At 41.2% G+C, this 13,889-nt stretch overlaps 2 protein-coding genes across 3 annotated transcripts; both read right to left on the reverse strand.

Annotated features, from left to right (window-relative positions):
* Positions 1-3,354: 3,354 nt before the first annotated feature.
* Positions 3,355-7,938, reverse strand: ccdc125 (coiled-coil domain containing 125). 2 transcript variants are annotated; one of them, XM_028414048.1, is made up of 12 exons: positions 7,748-7,938; positions 6,867-7,119; positions 6,707-6,765; positions 6,545-6,631; positions 6,137-6,214; positions 5,852-5,937; positions 5,701-5,783; positions 5,444-5,556; positions 5,193-5,297; positions 4,424-4,583; positions 4,050-4,168; positions 3,355-3,967 (listed from the first exon to the last, which is right to left on the reverse strand). In XM_028414048.1, exons 2-12 carry the CDS (start codon positions 7,117-7,119, stop codon positions 3,635-3,637), a joined length of 1,476 nt encoding a protein of 491 aa, XP_028269849.1. In that variant the 5' UTR covers positions 7,748-7,938; the 3' UTR covers positions 3,355-3,634. The 2 variants fall into 2 exon arrangements, with proteins under 2 accessions (XP_028269849.1, XP_028269848.1); XM_028414047.1 differs by having other exon boundaries at positions 6,707-6,768.
* A 304-nt stretch (positions 7,939-8,242) lies between these two features.
* On the reverse strand, positions 8,243-13,877 carry rad17 (RAD17 checkpoint clamp loader component). The gene is made up of 17 exons (XM_028414046.1): positions 13,693-13,877; positions 13,285-13,388; positions 12,710-12,925; positions 12,500-12,574; positions 12,282-12,420; positions 11,911-12,047; positions 11,706-11,758; positions 11,449-11,574; positions 11,290-11,359; positions 11,094-11,205; positions 10,794-10,988; positions 10,438-10,532; positions 10,208-10,354; positions 9,758-9,886; positions 9,437-9,557; positions 8,972-9,029; positions 8,243-8,867 (listed from the first exon to the last, which is right to left on the reverse strand). The coding sequence occupies exons 2-17, from the start codon at positions 13,324-13,326 to the stop codon at positions 8,672-8,674; spliced, it is 1,911 nt and encodes a 636-aa protein (XP_028269847.1). The 5' UTR covers positions 13,327-13,388; positions 13,693-13,877; the 3' UTR covers positions 8,243-8,671.
* Positions 13,878-13,889: the final 12 nt, after the last annotated feature.

Raw genomic sequence — 13,889 nt, forward strand, 5'->3', positions numbered from 1 at the left:
CTGGGATGCTTGTCCTACATTGTGCAAATATCCTCACTTCTTAAGAAGCTCTTACAAAACCAACTTTCTGAGCTTAGTTACAAATAAGCAAGAGGTTTTGCTGAAGTTAAATTGAAGTTTGTTTTCTGTATTATTCTTATTATTACTAAAATATAACACCAAACATGACATAAACAGTAAATCCTTCCCATGGACATAACCTAAGTTCACTGTGTCCAAAAAAAGGAAAGTGTCCAGCTGGAGCTTACTGTAGAGCACTGCGGCTGCTGTGAGGTTTGGAGGTTGCAGTATTGTCCCTGATTACTGCAGGCATGAACTCAGCTGGATGCACAAGAAAAAGAGAAGGGGGCCCGAAAACAAAACAACAATGTGGCTTCATCCTAACCCAAACATGCCACGCTGGCCATATCAGCTCGCTAGTGTCAGAGAGCATTGGCTTTCTCAATGGATGTCAGTCACTGCACCGCTAATGGCAGATGACATGGAACATAATGCTCCAACTAGATCCTGGGCTGGCAGGAGTAATGGCTCATAAATTCAGCAGCCTGGAGCAGGAATATGTCAAAACTCAGCAGTGCATTGTGGGTTAATGTTTTTCATGCGCCTCCCTTCACCCTGCAGTGTGCCAATCAGCTTGTGTGTGTGTGTGTGTGTGTGTGTGTGTGTGAGTGTGAGCGTACCACCCCCTCCCCCTCGGTCTCACTGCTGCTGCCACTCTCCATGCAGCCAGCCATACTAAAAACCATTTTCTTTTTAATTAATCACGCCAATACTATGGAGCAGCTTTGGTCAGGGTCCAACTGTGAAGCTTAAGCTCCAATCAATGGTGCAGGGTTGAGAGCTTCAGGGAGTGTCAATATTTTCCAAAGTGCCAAAAATAAAAGTCCTGGAGGCTCAGGCTGCCCCAAATAAAGTGCCCTGGGGATGCAGGCGGCCCAAAAAACCCTCGCCGCCATACACTCAGTTCTTTTGTTCCTCAGAGTTTGGTGTCCTGGAGAAGAGAGGCTGTGACCCACAGAGCAGGGTCAGATCTGCCTGTGGCAGGCCTCTCAGCATGCACCCATGGCATATTTCATTTTACACCAAAACAGGACAAAAGTCAGTTTAAAAACAGGCATGATTTAAAATATGAGATAAAATGTTCTTAGATATTAGTAGCCTGTTTATGATAAATACATGATTTGACATATAAAATGCAGTCTTAGCTTTCTACAGTACACAGGACACGTCAAAAATATGAATTTTATAGCACCTTTAAAAACAGTTCAATTGCTTGGGCAGACATGAAAAAAACATGCAGCACATCACAGGAGCAACACACATAAGGGCTAAACATAAATATGCACAAAAAACACCTAAAATACAGATGAATCTAATAAGATTTTCAAAACTTTATAGGGTTTTGCTTAATTGGTGTACTGTATAACGTGTGTGCAATATAATTTCATATACTTCAAAGTTCAACTTTATCCCTATAGTTACATCCATATTACATTACTTTCAACATGGGGAGAACTGCATACCATTAGTCGGCTGTAATCCACTATCAAGTGTGAGATATATTACCCGACTAATTACAAAAGCAAGTGCAAAACATGAAATGAATGCAGCTGAGCAGCAATATTAAGCTACTCTTTACACACTAATTAAAAAGTTCTGAACATTAAAATAACATAGAAAAATATACAAAATTTTAAATACATATGCTTTAATAAAAAGTATTGGATTCATCACTCAGTGTATAGCACATAGCACATGGGTTGGTTGGAAGAGATTGTGTTTTTTGTGTGTGGGAATGTATTTTTTTTATTACTCACACAGGGTAAAATGAAAAAGAAGTTTAAATGCAGGGAGTGAGGATGGCCACATACTAGTTTGCAATGACACAACTTATTCCTCTCGGAAAGACAGCCATAATTTTACACTAACAAGCATCAAATACTTATTTCCCTATTTCTGACATCCATCAGTAAAAAAAAAAAGTCCTGACACATACTGATATTACATTCACTGAGCATAAATGACCATTTTAGGCTGTGTTTGTTCATTGCCATAAGCTGCTATTACTATTCAATTCTGTTTCCATTTATTTGCTCATGTCAGTCCAATTCCCAAAAGTCCTGCAATCAGTGATGCTTCAAGGCCTAAAGATGCAAATTGCTCACATGGCTCATGGGTCATTCCAAGTGTGAAAAGCTTTGCCATTATCTAAAGCTAATGGGGCATACATGGACTGTGAAAATGATACAGTACAGGAGTTAAATTCCTGGGTATCAGTTCAGGAACTATGTAGCCACAAGCTGATTAAAGGAATCCAGTCATTGCTGTCACGACTGATGACCTGTGATGACTGGCATTTGTCTTCACTTGCTGTAGCTGCAGATGTTAATAATCTGTGCATCACTGGTCTGTGGGATGAGCATGTCAAAATGTTTTGTTGACCAAATGCATGAGCTTTACCAGCCTGTCGTAGCTGGACAGAGCACACAGAAATATTCAAAGGAATGAACCCAAGAACATTTTAATCAATGGAAATATCCTGGTGAAAAAAAGCTCCAAGGTTCCTCACAGCTGTCACATAGCAATTTATCCCTTGATTAATAAAGTATTTCTGATTCTGATAGCACATAAGCAGGCTGGGGACTCAGGTATTGGTGCAAGTAAGATGCAAGAACTACCAGGTGCATTCATTATGTTTATCAGTGATAATCAAAGCAGCAAAGTGTCAGTGTCCAATGATCTTCATGTCAGGCAAGCTGCCCACTCTGTGTTCAGCAGGTATTAGTCCAGCCACACAGACCAGGAGAACATGTGCATCACAACAGCCTGATACCCAAAAATGGTGCTACCACTCCAACCAAATTTCTTTAAAATAGCAACACAGCTACATGAAGCTATGTTTTTTTGGCACTCACTGGTTCTGGCAGTTGTGCAGTTGTTTTACTGTGCTTTGAGTGATGTAGAGCATATATTATTTGTAGAAATGTTCGTCGTGATTGTTTTGTCTCCTCTCTGATCATTTAAAATCACTGCATAGTTCGGACCAACATTTTCAGTGACCCTGTCCCTGTTTAGCTTGCAATACTGCCCCCTTGTGGCCATTTGTATCATAAAAAAACAATAATCAGGTTGTATTAGAATCATGTAATTTTATCACAATTACTTCTCAATAGAAAAATTAACTCAAATTGTTTGCACTGACAAAACTAAAATAATTCTGTGCTCCCATGTTTACATTTTTTGTTAAATCAACAATCAAACTGTTATAAAATTACTGCACAAAGAATTGGAAAAATGAATTGAACCACACTTCAGACTTTTAATTCAACAATAAAGCTGTTTTATAATAAAACACTCTGAATTCAAATATTGTTACAGTTTATAAAAAATGAAAAATATCACGTTACAAATGTACATAACAAGAACCACCATTGTTACTGACTGTTTTTCTGTTGCATGGGTTGTATGGGCTGTTGTGTGGGTTTAAGATATATTGTTGATTGAGTGTAAAAATGAAGCATGAAGAATACTTTGCTTATGGATGCATATAAGTTCCTGTGGTGTTTCCACTTGTTTACAGCTCAGCTCTACGTACGGGACCAAACACTTTGTTACTCCTGTGTGCAGGCATGGATCAGGGCTCTGATTGGTCTGACTGGTGGTTCTTGTGATGTTCTTGCCACTGGATGTTAGTCTCTAAAGGCTCTGTTCTGTCCTGTTCTGCCTCTGTTTGGATGCTGGACTCAGATGAAACCTTTTTTGCTGAATCTGTCGGATCAGGTGTTTGCTGAGACTGGCTCAGGTGCTCTGCTGGGTCTTGTGTTTGTTTCATGGTTGTGGACTCTGCTGGATCCGGTAGCTGGCATTGTGAATCCAGATGCAACTGTCTCTGTAGCTCATCAGCACTGTGAGCTAGCATGATGCTCACCTTCCTCTGGTGGGCCAGGGCCTCGTCCTTGTCATTCAGCTACAGAAGGAAACACACAATCAATATTGCATAGAGGCTGTGTCGAGATAACAGACCTGGAGACTGTGTAGAAGACACAAACCAAGTCCACGAGTCTGTAGAGAGTCTCTAGAAGATCCTCTGGCATCTTCATCTCCAAACTGGAAGGAAGTAACCCCCTCAACCTTTGACTCACAGTCATCAAAGAACTCTTGTTAGCACCTGGAGGGAGAAGGCCTCCAGTTAATGAGACTAGAAAACAACCATATCTGGGATTATTTATAGCTTCATGGTTCTGACATTTGAGAGGTAGCCTCCCTATTTTTATGTCTTTTGTGTCAAATATTCTTTAGTACCTAAAATCATACTGCTGTATTTCGTTGACTCATCTGTGGCTAAAAAGACTTTCTGTTTCCTCTAAAAAATTCATCTATATTATGTGAAACACACAAAGGACAGAGAAAGGCTTGGACTTACTATTAATAGCAGACTTGCCGTCAGCTTTTTGTTTGAGAATATTGGTTTCAGCCAGCAGCAGGAATTGTTCATTTCTCTTCCTCAGCTGCTGTTCAAAGGCGATACGAAAAGCATCTGCAACCATCAAGGCCTCCTCTCTCCTTAAATGCTGAGCATCCAGCTGGAAAACGAGACACAAAGTTCAGGATATTCTCAGAGACATGAAGCTCATACGACAGATTGGATACAAATCTGTGTATTTTAATCACTTTAGTGAACAGAAATGGACAAATTAGATGCCAATGAAACCTGTTTTACAACAGCTGTTATTTGTAAAACTGATAATCCTGCAAATGGCTGCTTAGACATAAATCACATTACTAGCTACAAGCTAGCTGCTTTTACAATGTGCATTTTTTTATAGACAATACCTTGTTTTTTATTTACTGGTATATAATCTTTCAGGAGTTTTCAGGAACTCCTCCTTCGAAATGGTCTTGTGGGCCAAACCTGCCCCCTGGTGGCAGTTTGAGAGGCTCTTAGTACAGACAAGTACTGCTAAACTGGGCTCAGCTAAGTGGCAACCCAGCCGCTTTGTGTGCGTGTGTGTGTGTACACTGTGTTCTTAATAAGAGTCCATGTCATTCAAAAAATTCAAAGCTGGGCAGGTCGGGGGTAGCTAAAATGACCTCACACAGTGTGTCAGTCCTATTATATCACCTTCTGAACCGTTGAGGTTATAATATACTATATATTATACTATAATACAATGGCAGTGCCATTAGTTTACCTCCTGTTGTAAGAGGACGAGCTGCTTCCGGCTGGCAGCAGCAGTCCGACTGCATGCGCAAACTTCATTCACACCAAGACAGTGACAGGCCCCCAGCACAGCCAGCTGGGAAACACAGAGAAGATTACACATCTGGTTCAGGCAAACAAAGGGCTTTAATATCTGAGTTGTGCTGACACTCAACAGGATCCAGCTTGTTTTATGGCCTGAATGTAAAGCCTGCCTTGTCTCACTGTGTGTGTTGCTCTTACCTCCAGAACAGTGGCATCTCTGTCTGGGCTGTACTGAGGTTTGGTTCCTTGGTAAACTCTCTGTTCCTTCACTTTAAGCATGGAGAGAAGCTCAAAGTACTGTCGGCTCAGTGCTTCAAACACACACAAGATACAAATGATAAACACAGTTAACGCTGCCTTCCAGACAGATGGATCCACCTGACTTCACAGACGAGATAACGGGAGCAGACGTGTCTAGGTCACTTTAAGATGATTCTACATTATTCATCCTTTACCAGAATTCTCTGCTTGGAGCCGCTGCATCTCAGCCTCTGTTTCTTCCAGGTTGTCAGACAGAGTCCTGTTCTCACTTAAAATTCTGATCACAACAACAATAATGTTAGTACAGTCACTGACAAAACAGAGCACATGCAGAGTGAGGGAGACCTGTTGTATTTCTGCTCCCAGGTCTGCTCAGACTTCTTCATCTGGACCTGCTGGAAGCTGAGCTCCCACTGCAAACTGTTCACCTCCTGCAACACATGGAAAAATGTGTATTGTATGTTTTTCAAGGACCAAGTCTCAGTTTTGTCTCCCTCTTCATTGTACCTATGCCCAATTCCTAATTTATGATAACAACTACAATATGACATTTCTTTTTTGTTTTGTTAACACAGACAGAATAAACCCTTATTTGAGTGACAGATAAAAAAAAATAAAAAATAAGAAAACCTTCTCCAGAGCTTTGTTCTTCTCCTCACTTTTCTGCAGCAGACTTTTGGTGTGACTTGTGGCTTTGTCAAGAATGGCCTGTGTGAAGAAAATCAGTGTTTAGCCAGGAGCTGAGCAAACTGCAGGTTTCTATCTCACCATGGAAACTATAGACAACTTCAGCTGTGTCCCAATTCAGGGGCTGCATACTTCTAAAAGACACACTGTGTGATGGCGCCAGGTTGCTAGGCATGATCAACGTGAAGTCTTCCACAGATCAGACTGCCTATTTAAGACCTGTTGGTGCAACCTTTGCAGTCTATGAAGGCTCCAATCTACAAAGGACATACCTCTGTAGCCCTCGTAGTTTGAACCAAGCAAGTCTCGTTTGCATAAAGCACTTCAGTTTGTGTGTGTGTGTTGCTGTACCTTCCCTTGTAAGATCTTCAGAGCTTCGTACTTCCCTTCCAGGTAGCGATGCATCACTTCCAGCTCACAGCATAACACATCAATCATCTGTCAACACAGCAGAACCGTCAGATCTTTTCTAGGCCCGCATGAAGTTGACACAGATTATCAACGAAGGTTTACCTCAGTTGCTTCTTGTAGTCTCTCTTTCAGTTCATCTTGCGACAGGTCAGACATGGAGCCTGCTGATTCACAAACAGTGATCTCATGCTTCTGTGTGTTTGTGTGTTATTTGGAGGGAATGAATGTGAAGTTAAAAACGATAAGTGATGCAGTTTCTCACCAAAGTGTGGCTGCTTCCAGCGGGCTCTCTGCAGTGTATCTGCCGTCTTCAGCGCGGGCATCCAGGCCCTCTCTCCTGCCTGACTGCTGTGCCTGAGCATCTCTGATCTGATTGACAGGCCCTCTGACAAACCACCTGAGCTTTGGCTCGTTTTTCGTGTAGAGCTGGGTGCTGCTCTGACTCCCATGCCATCACCCAGGTCTCCACCCACCATGTCATCGTCCAGGCTGCAGGCCTCACTGACCTCCTGCATCTGCACCAGGTCAGACCAACAAACCCCACTTATCCGTTTAGAAGTTTATAACATTATTCAGAACACCACGTGTTCAATATTTGTCAAGCCAGTGTGCACAGTGGAAAAAGATGTAATGAAAGCAGCTAGTGCACAGCATCATCCATTAGCCTGAAGCCATGAAGTTAGTGTCATAAATGAACACAATTCCGTCTGAACTTGTACAGATTCTGGATAGTTAACCTTATCAGAAGACAGATCTATTAACTGTTTGTCTTCCAAATACATTGACTTGACACTAACAGGCAACATATTTTAAGGTTTGATCCAAATTACTATTTTGCCTCAGAGAAAATATCAAAATTCTTCTCTGTGTCTTCTGAACTGTAGTGCAGGTCTTAACTTCATTAAGCCTACAGGGTTGAGGACAGTTAAATAGAGTGTGCGTATTGCCGTGTGTGACATCAGCAGGTTCGTTGTCACACTGGATCATCTGCAAATGAAACTAAAACCCCAAATGTTAGATACTGGACTTCACAAAGTGATAAATAAGAAGCCCGAAGTTTGATTCAATAGCACCTGGTCTCATAGAGATGATCGCTGCGACAGTTTGATCTCTACAGTGTTTTTATGAATGACTTCCTCTTACCTGTAACTCTGACGCAGCCAGCGTTGGTCTCCTCAGCGTTTCTGCAGCTTCCAATGAGACGAACACAAAAGTCTCACACGGGTTTTCAGGTTTATACGTGTTACCGAAAGTTTAAGTTACAATAACGTTAATATTAAACAGATCGGTGCCACATTGTAACAGCTGACTTCTTTTCCTCCCGCATACATCTGAAAACCTTCAGCTGGAATGACTTCCGGTTATTCTTTCCTTCAATGCATTCCAAAGGGACAACATACGCACCCGGCGCATATTATTGCTAAAATGTGAATGTCTTCTTTTACGTCATTTTATATCTATTATTATCATCAGTGGAGCTATTGTAGCTATATTAAAAAAATGCTTTTATTTTGAAAGGGAGCTGCCGTTACAATCACCAGAGAGAAACTTGAAACAGACAACTGCTGAGTAAATATTGGATGAAGGGGTGTGTGAGAGCGGTGTGTGGAGAAACTGTTCAGATAAAGATCTTCACGATCAGCTTTTCACACCTTATTTTTAATTCACACATATATTTAACCATAACAACACTGTCATACTTGTGATTTTCCACAACTGGGAACAGTAACACATTTGTTCCTGAACAGGGCTCCGTTACACATTGCTTCAGGTTCAACAACTAAGCAGCCAAACAAAAAGAAAGAACAAGTGCTGAATATACACTTAAAATAAATACTTTTGAACTAAGCTGTTGAAGATCCCTTTGGATTAGGAGTCTTAGGCACTAAATAAGCTTGTTTGAAAAATGAGAGATAACTCCTCAGTGAGGCAAGATTCGGGTCCTGTGGACAGTCGGAGTTCTGGTATCTCTGTTTTGGTCACATACTAACTAACCAAATCCTGTTTCAAAGGAATTGATGTAAGAAAACAAAAGAAAGTAAAACAGTCACAGTGTAGCAGTGAGTGTCAGTCACTGATATATTCCTCTATGATAAGGTCCTTCTCTTCCAGAAGGGCCTGGTTAGACGTAGGTTGGGGCTGACTGGCTGGCAGACTATCCTCAGCCTCACCCTGGCTCTCTTTCTCTTTGTTCTCCTCTTCCTCCTCACTGTCCATCTGCAGCTGGCCTGGCTCTTTGTCTGTCAGAGTCTCCAGTTTTAATCTGTAGATACAACACAAAGCCACAGAAATTTAAAACTGTTCAGGTTCGAATTCTAATCCTCAATCAGATTTTAGAAGTTGACACATTTGATCAGTGTACTGTACCTGCCAGGGAATCTCCTCAGTGACATCTGACCCACATCCTGGATAAACGTTATCTGGGCTGAGACACCATGAGGACACTAATTAGTAGCACTGTAAACTTTAGCATCTGATGAGGTCACAAATCTTGATTAATGTTAAATGTCATGAAGGGTTTTATAATCAATAATGTAATGTAAAAAATATTGTGCAAACAATACCAGTACTACAAGTTTAAATCAACAATGTAAATAATAAAATAATATTTTTAAAGTCTAGGTGGTTGTTTGTACATATTAGAAATATGCTTATTGACTGCCTTCTTCAGATAGAACCAGGCATTGCAACTGAATTTACCTGATTAAAAATAGGATACAAATGAGGGTTTTTAGTTTATGTTTAACATTAAAAATCTTCTAAATCTAAAATCGCTTCAAAACTATCTGTACAATGCAAACTAGTGTAAGCAATATGGTGTATGTGTGTTACCTTGGTTTCTCATAGGGTTAGTGAGTTTGGCGAGATATGGCAACAGTTCAGTCTGCAGGCTGACAGGGGTCAGACAGAAGCTCCTGAACAGGGACTGAGCAGCCAGGGAGTTCTCACGGTGCTGACAAAAACAGGCAGAACAACAATGTTACTCTCATCTATTGTCAAATCCTATTTAAATATCCTATTTCTGATGCACTAGTTCAGATGCAGTCCAGAAGTTACAGTGATTTCTACAGGAAACTTAATAGCAACTCAAACCTCTGAGGACAGAGCAGTAGTTTAAACTGTTGAGCTACTGTCGCAGCATCAGTGTCATACCTTCTTGTTCACTAGCAGCCAGTTGGGTTTGTGCAGTGGTTTGAAGCCGACTGAAACCTGCTGGGAGTTTGAGTGCAGGAGCCCTCTTGTAGCCACTGAAAACCCATAATTCCCCATGACGCTGCGGCTCTGAAAACAACAAGCAACACAGGTCAGGCAATACATCAGAGCATGCACTGTATCACATGCTACTCTCATATCAACTGCTGTGAACTTTTCCGAAAGTATCTCAGTATTTTTATCATCACCTGTATGGTTTGTTTAGAATGTGAGTGCCAGCTACACTGTTAAACACACCGCTTGAAACTGTTTGTCAGCTAAGAACGTTGTACGGAACAGCCTGAACTGTAGGTACACCTTAATGTGAAATATTTGGATACAGGAACAACAGATCAAAGCACTGTGATATAAATATATGACAATAATGTAAATATCTGGTGAAAGACTGACTGTCCAATCAGCAGTGAGTAGGTCAGCATCAGACAGATACTCGCTGGCTCTGTCCACGTCCTCCACCTCAGAGAAGAAGTCCAGGTAGTTCTGATGGAGGTAGAGGTTGAAGAACTCTCCAGACATGTGTGACCTTTCAACAACCAGCTGAAGAAAAAGACAGATATCAACACAATGTTGTAAAAGGCTAAAATGCATATTGTTTAGGTAAAGTAATAAAATGTTTGTACCTCAGGGTCTATAAGTAATGGTTCTCTGTGATGATGTGATATGTGAGATGGTAGAGCAGCTTCAGGGACCCCTTCAGTACTTTCAGGACTTTCTCCTGGACAAAAAAACACCATAGGTTTGTTATTTCTGAGATTAAAACCACAGTGCAGCCTCATTTTACACTGAGGGACAGAAAATGTTTTGTATTTCAGTGTGGGGAGATCCAGAGTACATTAAACAACATTTGCTCATTGCTTATATCATATCTTTAATGCATCCATATCTGGATACAAACACACATAGGACATCTTTAAGACTGGTTTCACAGAACCCATACAAAGAAGGAAAGACAATAAAACAATGACAGATGTCTCACGTTTGCAGTGCAGGATCTTCCCCAGCGCTCTGAACAGAAACAGGGAAGCATCTTTCCCTCCAATAGCCTGCTCCTCTTCACGGTCCTTGGTTTGTTTGGACTTTTTCTTCCTCTGGTTTGTTCTGGAAACAGCTCTACCCAGTGATGAGACAGACTTGTTTTTCTTCAGTCTCCACACATTTTCCAAAGATGTGTCTGAAACGTTTCAGTGACAGACGTTTGTTCATTGTGAGAAAATACCTACAGTTCTCTGCGACCTTATTGGTGTGTTATGGTGCAATGTGTGTTTTTTCTCCTGACCTGGGTAAGAGGTAAACTGGAGGCTGTTGATGGCACTGCGAATATCTCCTGAGCTTCCTGAACATAGTGCTTCTAACACTGCTTGGTCTGGGACACATATCCTCCCACAGCTCTGATTGGATTTATGGAAAAAACATAATGTAGAATGTATAAGCTCCTCTCCCAATATGAAAACAAGTGCAGGGGTTCCTCTTACCTTTCCTGCCTCCTGGGTTGAAATGCTAGTCAGGACCTTCATCATTGTGGTTGGAGCAACTGGATTGAAGCTGGAAATGGAGAAAACAAAATAATAATTCAACAATTGTGTAAAGTTCAACACTTACTTTTTTTACACAGGTCACAGTCTGCAGTAAACCTGATGTGGCAGATGCCCAGCTCTTCTTGGACCTCTCTGGGAAAAAGAAAGCGTGAGCTGCTGTCTCCACTCAGACTGTCTGACACTATGAACACCAGCGGACATCGACTGGACTTCACAAAGCATCTGTAAGACACACAGAAAGGTACAGTTTCAAACAGAATAGTGAAACATACAACAAGCTATCTGCATTCCTAAAACCCTGCAAATATCAGAATGAACTCTGGTGTATCTAATCCAATGTAATCCTCACTCACCTCAGGATGTCATGCAGGCTGCCAGGCTGCCTATAGAACTGGTTTGGGAAGTCCTGAGGAGGTAAAATTGTATATTCATTAACACTAAATAAAATACAGCTTTAGACCAATGTATTAATGGCAATGATGTTTGAAGCATAATTTGATACGCACTACTAAGAAACACAACTTGTCATAAATTGTATGTATATAGCTGTAAGTATACCTCTACTAGAATGATTTTCCTGTCGGTAGCTTGTCCATCACCTGCCATTTTCAGGCAGTTGTATTTGTTGGCTCTTAGGAGAAATTCCTGAAACTGAGTTACCTGGGAGCTGTACAACACACTGTTCATCCTCCATTCTGTTCAAAAATGGAGAATTAAGAGTTATATCCAGAACACATTCAGCACATACAGTTTGTACAGGGTGCTATTGTAGTGTAGCTCCAGCCACAGAATTTACTGATAGGTTTGCAGCGCAAAGGTCTTTAAATGACACCCCTTGAAAATGATCTGGTTAATTCTCCTGGAGTATATAGGAGTATAGTAAAAATGGAACACAAATGGCAGAATATAAATGGCAGGTTTCTCCTCACCATGTTGGCTGCTGCTGTATGCTTCTAGGTTTGTGGGGTTGCTCCATTCCTGAACCCTCAGGCCTAGTTCTAAAGACAGAACCTGGACTGTTGCAGTTTTTCCGCAGCCCGAGGGTCCAGTCAGTAGCAAAATTCCACCCTGCAGATGATGACAGGAAGACTCAAATCTGGGCAAAGACCTGGTTACTGCAACCAATGCTAAAAAAAGGTTCAGCTACCTTGGATGTATTGGTGTGAATTCTCAGCCAGTTCTCCACTTCTTCAGTCTTCTTCTTGTGGACAGCAAGTTCAGCCTGCACAGACAGTATCTATTACTTTATTATGGCTAAAAACAGAGGATATAGTTCATACATGTTCTACATCTTTAAACTAGCTCTGTGATGAAAACGTTTTGAACTGTATACTTTGTTTAAATTGATGATGCTGACCTGTGAACGGGGAGCATATCTGTCCACCCAGGGCTCATCCTGGTCCCTCTGGCCTGACTCATTCAGCAGGTGAGAGCCGCTGGCCTCGCCTTTCCTCTTCCTGGGCACCTTGAGCTCAGACTTGGAGCCCGAAGATTTGTTGCCCTTTCTCTTTCCAGACAGAGAAAAGCTTTCTGCTGGCAAATCAAGGAAGGATGGATCCACCCAGGGGTTTACCTATGTGCAGTCAAAAGGTTTTTAAAAACTAAACATTTCAAAGGTCAGTAATTCTGACCCAGACAGAGCATGACACTACTTTGTTCTTTATCTATTGTTTGAATATTTAAAAATGCAATATACAATACATCTTTTACACTGCAAATCACCCAAATCCTCACTAAAGCCACCCATTGAAAACTTTGGCTCATCATAATAGGCTAGATTAAGTGGGTATCTTGCATCAAAATACCAAATATCTCGCATTCAATATTTCATATGTTGTCTTTGTGCTGTTCACGAGGGGGTTGAACAATCTACAAGCCTTTGCATTATCTGTGTCTGATACTGTTGTTAGATATTATAATGGAATGACTTACTCTGCTTGAAGCAGCTTTGCCCCCCAGAGAAAGCTTGTTCATCCTGGAGCCTGGTCACATTTAGGGGAGTGTTTCAGTGGAGGCAGGTAGTGATGTTGTTAGATCTGGCAGACACACGGAAGCGAGGATAGAATATGTTTGTATACAGGATAGAGACAGACCGTGGGTATTCAAAGTTTTATGATCCAATGCGTTTGACTGCGCCTCCTTTTCCCCACACCACACAACCATGAACCAAACCTTAAGTCAAGTATAAAGTACATCTATTTAAATGCTATTTTAATAGCTCTCAGCGATAAGCTAATACTGTTTTGCTAACTATAAGTATAAGAGTTAAGAATGTTGACAGCAGAATGGTGAAATCTTAACTACTTCTGCCGAGCTCATATGTCTCCAAATTAACTTTACCTTGTGGGAACATTTGATGCCAAACGCAAACTTCGATGTTTTCATCACTTCAAATTCTTGGTCGGATACAACGATGCAGTTGTGACACAAATATGGTGCGATGGTGCGTTGTTACAGACTTCACGGAGTTACAGCGTAAAATTTAAACTCCAGCATCCTGTTTAGCCCTAAACTGACTCTTATTGACGTAAAACTGC

Source organism: Parambassis ranga, chromosome 9 (assembly GCF_900634625.1).
Source record: "Parambassis ranga chromosome 9, fParRan2.1, whole genome shotgun sequence".
Classification (NCBI taxonomy): domain Eukaryota; kingdom Metazoa; phylum Chordata; class Actinopteri; family Ambassidae; genus Parambassis; species Parambassis ranga.